At 44.5% G+C, this 9,261-nt stretch overlaps 1 protein-coding gene across 1 annotated transcript; it reads left to right on the forward strand.

The window, feature by feature from the left end:
- Positions 1-5,536: 5,536 nt before the first annotated feature.
- On the forward strand, positions 5,537-7,035 carry LOC122390212 (bombyxin E-1-like). Its single transcript, XM_043382943.1, has 3 exons — positions 5,537-5,703; positions 6,163-6,348; positions 6,635-7,035. Exons 2-3 carry the CDS (start codon positions 6,168-6,170, stop codon positions 6,877-6,879), a joined length of 426 nt encoding a protein of 141 aa, XP_043238878.1. The 5' UTR covers positions 5,537-5,703; positions 6,163-6,167; the 3' UTR covers positions 6,880-7,035.
- The last annotated feature ends 2,226 nt before the right edge of the window (positions 7,036-9,261 follow it).

Here is a 9,261-nt window from a genome sequence, read left to right on the forward strand (position 1 = left end):
GAAGAAAAGAGCAGAAATGAATAACGTGTACTCTTAACAATTGATCACAAATGTAGTCACTATGATGAGCCAAAACAAAACAACAAGCATTGCATTAATGGCAGTTGGCACCACTACATAATACTTAGTAAGTTAGTAGCAACATAATGAGTATTGTGATACATCTGAGATCTGATGAAATGATTGAAGTCATGAATTTCCATTTCAGACTGACCAAGGATCATCTAAACTTGATGCAATTTCGAAACTGACAAACGTAAGACAACATGTGCATGAACATGAGAGGAATTTAATCATTTGAAGCTCATTTAATGTTAAGCTGTTTGGATTAAATTATTAGCATTCAATTTGACCTTCACCTTAGCATTACCATTATTGAATTATTCTAGTTTACAAGTGATAAGTATGAGGCTAGTTACAACAACAAGATTACCTTCTCTTGAAGTCATTCCAAGTAAATAGGGTTGGACCAGCTTCTTTCTTGCCATTCCTAAAATGACAAGAGCACACTCTTGAATGCTCATTGGGCTTTGCATCTTGTCTCCTGTGAAAAAGCAAAGCAATAAAGTTGGTTCTATTAGCAGAAAATGAATCAGACAGCATAGCCCTGCTTCACGGCAAGCCGTAGTTACCAACTCACCGCAGCTGGGCATTAGTGCTCATTTTCAAAAGAATTTAGAAATGTCAGTGAAATATCTAAACAATTTTGCCAGCATTTCCATTTGGACAGAATTTTGTCAGCATTTCCATTTGAACCTGAATGTGGGTAGCAGCGTGCAGTGAAACAGGGCCCTGCTCAGCAATGCTAAGCAAAGGGTGGAAACAAACAGTTGAAAATGAAAAGACAAACGAGCTAGAGCAGCATCTCCACACCAGCAGACTTCCTACATCAACCAATCTACAAATACACACCAGCAAACACCAAGCAAAATCAGCAATTTTTACAACCAAATGTACCTACCTAGAAATTTGGGTAGGTACAAGTGGAGCAGACGTCACACCAAGGTTTTCCAGCTAAGGAGAGGCGCTATACCCGGAGATGCTTCTTTCTAACCTAAACGCCGGTGGTGTTGGCGCCTTCACCCACTGTTCTGGAGGCACCACTGAGATCCGAACTCAGGATCTCCTGTTTACCAGAAAACAAACATAACCTAACCTGGCCTAACCTACAAACCTACAGCGCCTATCTTTGGTTGGAAGGCCTTTGCGTGACGTCTGCTCTACTAATGCCAAAATTTGTACTTTTGGTATGATTAACTGCAACCAAAGGTGCTTACTCCCTTGCTGATCCTGCTGAGCCTCCCATACAGTCATACTGATACATTGTTTGCAATTGTACCATTTGAGAAACAAAGAAATGTGCCGACTGAAAAATATGGATACAAAGAATTGCAGGGACAAACATTTTCCAGACAAGTAATTGCGCAATGAAGATTTTTTTTTATAAATTTAGTCCGAACCTTTTGATGGGAAGGATTCACAAGGACAGAGCCACCGCTAAGCGAAGCTTGTTGCAATGACCCTGCCCTCTACCCTCCGATCGCGCAATTCCGATTCTATGGCAGAATTTTGAGTCCAAAGTTTAACGTGCGCACAAATCCGCGCACGGCCGGTCCCCTCGCTGACTTCACCTGGCTACGGCCTGCCACCAACCGCAGCCATACCTGTCAGGAGGCCCATAAATGTCGAGCGCCCGACATTTTAGGTAAGATACTTAAAAAGATTTGTCCTGAAATCACCTAGAAGTTAAGTTACCCAAGCAGGTACTTAACAAAATGGTGTGAGCCTGTGAGGGTTGCATATCTAAAAAGTCATAAAAGCAGCAATATCACGATAATAAACAAAAGGAGATATCACAATGTCGCATGACGAACCTCATCAGTGTAGTCCATTTCTTCAACTCCCCCTCGTCCCGGGGCAATCGGAAGAAGGAGCACTTGGACTGGGACCTGGCACTGGAATGACTGCATTGAGGCACAAAACAAAAAGGCATATTTGCTCCTTAGATGTAAGACTGACTCATCTCCGAGATTATTCGCCCCAACAGCACTCAAACTCGATGAAAAAAGCGGGAAAAGCCAAAAGGGCGACTCAATGCACATTTCTGATTATCTGTTCAAAGTGCACTTTCATAAAGATACGGAATGCGCTGATTGGCTTTAACGTGATGCGCTAACGTCACTTAACGTGAAAAAGCAGCCGTAAGCGGTTTTTCGAATATATATCGAATAAATGTATTGTTTGCGCAGTATTTGTAACAACAAAAACTGAGGCTCCTTCTCGCCCTTGGAATGTGCCATCGTTCGAGTGGTACATCAAAAATTATTTTTGTTTTTATGGGATGAATACGTAGTTCTGTTCATCCTTCTATGAGATAAGGAAGAAAATTAGATGTCCCCGGCAGTAAAATGAAGATTTTTGGCACCTTGCAACACCCTGACAAAAGTCCATAGGATTTACATAATGTTTTAGAAGAAGAAAAAATCGTTGAACCCCACCGCCATTTTCTGGTCACGTGATGTCACCCACCTGGGTGTGATTATCTAAAAGCTAGGCAAGCATTTGAGTAGGTCACTATACTCTGTTCCGTTTCAAGTTTGCAGCCGAAGTGCCCTGCTGAAAGCAGTGCGTGATTTCTGTATGTATATACCTACACTCTTACATTTTAAGACGCAAATTCTTCAGCGGAGGAGCGATCTGCCGAAGAAACTCCGACTGCAAGCTTGATATGGAACAGACTATAGATGTTGAGACAAAAAATAATTGTCTTTGGCAAATGATATTTGCAAATTTGGAGCTTGTTTGATGATCTCTTATTGACACCAAAACACTGAACAGTGAACAAAGTCTTACATTTTTATGACTTTCCTCGTGGCTAGTGCGTACCTACCAAAGAAAGCGCATCATTATAAAGACAGAAAGTTAAAATATTTGGCTGAAGGATCCGTGAGGATTTAGGTAACGTTAACGTAAAACGCCAACGTAGAGCTTCAGACGAAACACGAAGGTAACCGGAGGTATAAAATAATCAAAACGGGAAAAGGAAGTAATTAGCAACGTGAGAGAGGAAGCAAGAAAGAGAAAGAGAGATAGAGATAGCGAGAGATAGAGATAGCGAGAGATAGAGAAAGACAGATTAGAGAGAGAAAGAGAGAGAGAGAGAGAGGGAGAGGGAGAGAGAGAGAGAGAGAGAGAGAGAGAGAGAGAGAGAGAGAGAGAGAGAGAGAGAGAGAGAGAGAGCACTGAGACGGACCAATGAGGTGGAACAATAAAAACAGCGATTATAGCAAATAAAGCAGAGGAAACAGCTAAGACGGATCTAAGTGTAGAGCATTCAGAGCATTTCTCCTTTCTACATCATCTGAAATTGATGAAAAATTATCTATATTACTATTTGAGGAAGGCGTAGTTTCTGTCTATTACGAAGGTCGCGACATGGTGCTACGTAGCGCGGGTTACAGATCACACCGTTGCACCTACCGCGCTGAAGTTTGCGCAACTCATAGAACAAGGATGGACAACGTGCCTTTGAGCGGTCTCGGCTCGATCGGATCGATAGCGAGCGCGTGGCGCGTGCCCCAAAAGTGCAAATTCGCGTCATAGACTTTACAGGTATAAATCGGCCTGCAAAATCGGGCGAAAATGGCCAAATTTGCCCGACACGGGTCCGGTTTCCGTGCAATATCTCGGTAACCGTGGGCCCGATTGGCACGGGAAAAACACCATCGTGTAGAGAATCGAACGGGCTATCGAATGGTGTGCGGTGCAGGGGTGGCACGCGCCACGTGCAAGTGTGAGGGCAATTTCATTTGAAAAAGTGCCGTTTTAAACGGATTTTGGATTTTATTTTATTTTCCCGTGACCATCAGACTGAGAGAGCTTAAACAACGTCAATTGGCAAGAGAAATGTACCGCCTCTCATAATAAAATTGTGAAAAGCTAATTGATCAAAAACAAGGTGGAAAAAATCGCTGAATTAAATGGTATTTGTCCAAAATGTGCCACTAAATAATTACACGGATTTTGCTGCTTAACCTGATACGTTTGACAATTGAAAATGCTATCATTGGAAAGAGCATTCAATTCTCTCCAAGATCCAATCATCACGTTTGCATGACAAGCAACAGTATTCTTAAAAATATAAATGTTTCAAACCTCTGCAAAACGATTTTTAGTGAAAATTATCTACGCCTTTAATTTGTCATAAAACTACGCACCTCAATTATAAAGCACATTTGACAGATTCTGAAGTGGAAAGCATGCTTATCAGACACGGGCACCTCGATGCGGTGGATATTTTTTCCACAAACCAAAACGTTTAGCCGTCAAAAAGCAATCGACCGAAATGGATAGATAACCAAACCGACACAAGAACAACCGAACACCCGCCGATCGAAAATATCCCTTTTCGCTTTGCGGAGCACGCGGGTCACCCTAGTATTCGCTATTTATATAAACATTGCAATGGCAATTTGTATATACGAGTATAAGCAGTGCACTAGGCTTTTGCATCAGTAGCTGCCTATTTACTGATTTCTTCCTGACGCTCAGTAGCCCTCCGCATGTGCGATGAAAAGGCATCATAGTGCTATGTATAGATTGATGCATGAATGCACCAATCAATATAACACAAATAACCCCTTCTGTCTCATTCAAGTAACTGACTTGAGTTTTAACTGTGTTAATCCGGCGGCCGCCACGCACCAGCCGCTGGAGGGGGGGGGGGGGCAACTAGCTGCCCCCCTTTACTTCTCTGACGATATCGTCGTAACGCATAAAGATAGAGAAAAGAAACTTCGCACACATATTTCTGAATAGCTAGCCAAAGCTGTGTCCTAATTTTGTGTCTATCTCATTTGAAATTACGTCACAGTGACGTCATAACTCATGAGTTTCCTTACGATATACACGATATATAGGATCGAAACCACCAAATATATATGATCGAAAACTGGTCAGAAACTAGTTAAAAGGGTACCTACTTACACGTAAGTACTTAGGTGTCTTAGGATGACAACAGGTGCTGTTTAGTTCATTTGCCGTTGCGTTTCATGCTCAGTGACATCAGAAACGCTCCATATTGGAAAACTACAAAAGCTTTATGTCGTCATTGTGACGTCATCATAAGTACTATAACTACCAAATTTCTATAAAATATTGCCTAGGTACTCATTTGAAACTACGCTAAGTTTCATGTTCATATCTAATCAGTTTTTGGAGGTATCGCGCAAAAAAAATGTGTACACCAAATCAAATATACCCAATCAATGACATACCTAATACCTATATACCCATAATGGGTATTTTCCAAGTTCCGCGATAGATGTAGGGTTTCATGAAACTTACTTCAGAAATCTGCTTAGCACGGATTGTAAAAAGCCAGCAACTACTGTTTTATACTCGTATAGCAATGAATTTCATTTTCACACGTAACAATTGGATGTACTTGTTTAGCTTGTGTAAAAAAAAATGTGCCGATAAAACCCCATAACAGCTAACATATTTTCTAATCAGGTGCGCACTCATACGACAGACTTCATTATGAAAACACCGGGTCGCCGGCGGCGCGCGGCGCCTGCGCTGCCGGTCCGTGGCAGCTCAGCTCTCAGCTCTCAGCTCCATATAAGGCGGCCCAGGTGGCCAAGCAGCCGTCTTCTGCTCTCAGCTGTCGGCCAGTGACCACCTCTCGAGGTCTGTTCACCTCAATGGTGAGCTTGTAAAGCCTCACTCAGTGCTGCAGGCATGGCACACTGTTGTCTTCTTTTACCCTATGTTTTTTTTTAAAGCGCTTGTAGTTATTCTTTTTGAAACTCCTAAAAGTTGCGAATATCTTTCATATTTTACTTCGTTTAATGCATTGTTAATGCTACGATTAATTTATTAAACAATGAGTAGATACGAGGGTAAAAAAACATTTCGCGTTTCTTATTTCGCATTATATTGAATATCTCTTACCTCTGTTCATCGTTATAACATATTGCGCTTAAAAGTGTATACCATCTCTGTATTGTATTGTATTGTATTGTATTACCTTCATGGACAATCCACGCGGGGCGTGGCGATTACAGTCCAGAGTCTGAGTCGGGCACAAACAAAAACATGCGGGGAGCCGCGAGTTTCATCCTAGCACATATTCCTCCCGTCAAGTTGACACGATCTGCCCACAGATGACGTCATCAATGTCGGTGCTGCCCCTGGTGCTGCTGGTAGCGGCTGTCGTCCACGGTGACACCCAGGAGGGTCAGAACATCAGCAAACGCAGCGCCCATCTCTGCGGAAAACACCTCGTGGAGACCCTCTCCTCAGTCTGTGGATGGAACGTCGGCAAGCGCGCCGCGGTTGCCGCAGGTACGCAGGTGTACGTTCATTTCGCCCGTCAGACAAACGTGATGTTATTCATCATTCAGTCAGTCAGAAATCATTTATTCGTTCAGTTATTGGGAAATAAAACATCGGGTTGGAGAGCATAACAAAAATAATTCGATGAAGCATGACTCATTTGGTAAGCTGGATGTATGTAGCAGCACGACGAAACGTGTTTTCCCATACGTAAATTCAATATCATTTACGGTTTTGAACCCCTCTTCTACAAAAATAGTTCAGCTAGCCATTCCCGCTTCTGTTTTTTGGCCAGGATTTCTGCCGGAGGAGCCGCTGTACGGCCGTCTCAGTGACAGTCGCTGGCTGGAGCTGCCGTCCGGTGACGTCGTACCCTCGGCCGATATGACGTCAGTGCGGCAGCGCGTGCTGCAGAACCTGTTCACACCGCACTCTCAGGAGAGGCGGCTGTTCGCTGGGGGCATCCGAAACAAGCGCTCCATCGTGGACGAGTGCTGCGACACTCCGTGTGACCTCAAAACGCTGAGTATGTACTGCTGATGAGCCCGCAAGGAATCGCCACCGTATTGACGACGTATGGGGTTTATGACGTCACTTAGTGGACGATCACACTGGAGTTGATAAACGGTTTTGAATCGTTGGACAGGGAACTGATAAAGGCTGGTAACTGAATAGTGGATAGTAAATATATGAGGAAAATGCTTTTTTGTCTTTGAACATATGGGGAGCAAAGGTGCTATGGAACTTTGATAAGTGAAGACAAAAATAATTAATAGTTAATAAGATGACGCACAGAAGATCTAATTTGTTTTGGATGGATTGGTCGATCCACTGTTGGATCCACAAAAGCGGCAATGATCGCTGCGGAAAACATACTCCTCAAAACGTTTATACGAATTAAAACTACAGCTTCGCCTCTTACGCGCTTCGTGATATGTGGATGCATTCTAAGCGAACTTTACTTCTGGTAAAGATTGGTCAATATCCTTTCTAAGCGAAAAATACGTCAGGTTTTCTCCTTGGGTTTTCTTTAAAGAGCATTAAGGTGCGCTGAGGCATGCGCCCCTGATTCCCTTCCCCATGGATCCACCAGCGTACTCGTAAATCTCCCTCCGGTCCCGTCTCTGCCGTTCGAGCCAGAACATCGGACGCCTGGACGCCGGGTCTGGGTAGACTGTACCGCAGGACAGAGAAGCGCGGCGGGACAGCCTACCCTGCCAGGCAGCCATCAGATGGACGTAATGGTGGGCTGTCGGCATAGCTTTAGCACGAAATCCCGTCAACTAGGTGATAACAGGAGCTTCCACGTTGTTGCCGGCGGCAAGGACGGTTTAGAAGGCAAGGGAACTAAAGGCCACCGTCCACAATGCGGAACGCTTGCGGTCCGTACGGAATTCAACACAGAACCATATGAGCGCATCCGCCATCCGGTCCGCACGGAAATCGTGTGCGTACTGTGCGGACCGTATCCGAACAGCAATCAGCTGTTGATTTTCCGTCAGCTCTCCGCAAGGGTTTCGGAAGCGGTTGCCGCGGAAACGAAATAACAAAGTCCGACATGTTGAACTTTTCTGCGAAGAACGCAGACGGAATGGACGCGGACAGGGACCGTCTTCCGTCTTCGAGTTTTCAATTGCAAATTTAAGATAGAATTTCAACACTTTCAAGATGAAATAAGTAAACATAATTTCCTTGAGATGGCACCATCATGCTAGTAAATTGCTATATTTTCTTTTGTAATAACTGATAACTGCTCTTCACAAAGTGTTAGCCAGTGTCCGTGAGCTTTCCGTCTGCGTTCCGGATGCGGTCAGCTTGCGGCGACATTCCTGACGGACTCCGGACGGAATTCCGGGACAGTGGACGGCGGCCTTTAGTTACCGCCACTACCGTTACTACCAGTTACTGCTATGCCAGGTTGCTTACTCAGTTCCTCCTCAGTTGACAAGTGTAAACGTGAAATGAACTATACGAACGTCTACAATCGACACAAGTGCATCAACCCAGATAAAGATTATCAAATCAAAGTTCTTCCGACGAACCCTATGTCCCTAATGTGTCGTTTTAACTGCCATTTATTACTTTTGTCATACTGTGCTAGCCGAAATAAGTTACGTTCCGTCTGTTCTGTAGGCTGTCTCAGGCCTCACGAAACCCCAACGAATACACTTCAATGGAGCTGATTTGTTGCCATAAGCAATCGCTCTATCTTTGATATGGAGACATGTGTTCCAACTTCCAATGAAGATACTTTCGTGGTTTTGTTTCATTATGCATTCACTATTCACTAACGCAAACATAGACCCGGGAACAGGGGGGGGGGGGCAGCGGGGGCGCTTGCCCCCCCCCCCAACTTGGGAGCCGAGGGGGCGGCGCCCCCTCAACATTGAGGCAGCGAGAAAAGGTCTTTCCTCCCTTTTCCGGACTTCTTTCCTTCTTGTTTCCTTTATGCATCTAAACATCAACACACGGCATTTTCCTTGCCATCTGAATGGTTTCTGCTGATACAGTATCGATTTGACATCTGCTATTGTCATCCCGCTTTGATTTGGGCCTGACCTTGGCCATAAGCTTGGCAGACCAGTTTTATACTGGACCATTTTGAGTCAACTTTGAGAAATGCATAACGTACAACGGTGGTAAAATCGTTGCTATAGGTACTCGTATAACACAGTTTACCCCTCCGGGTGTGAGGGAGGGGTGTGGGCCGGGCAATGAGTGCACTGACGTGGCGCCCTCGGTATGGGATGGGATGCATTGGATACATTAGAGGGCCGGTATGGGATTAAAGCTCAGCGACACTTAGGGCTTATGTGGTGCCTTCCGTTATCGGCAGCACCCTCAGAATCACCGGCGTAGGGCCCTCAGAGCCGCCGGTAAGGGGCCTTTAGAGGCACCGGTGTGGGGCCGTTATGCAGGTGC

Source organism: Amphibalanus amphitrite, unplaced genomic scaffold (assembly GCF_019059575.1).
Source record: "Amphibalanus amphitrite isolate SeventyFive unplaced genomic scaffold, NRLGWU_Aamphi_draft 000387F_arrow, whole genome shotgun sequence".
Classification (NCBI taxonomy): Eukaryota; Metazoa; Arthropoda; class Thecostraca; order Balanomorpha; family Balanidae; genus Amphibalanus; species Amphibalanus amphitrite.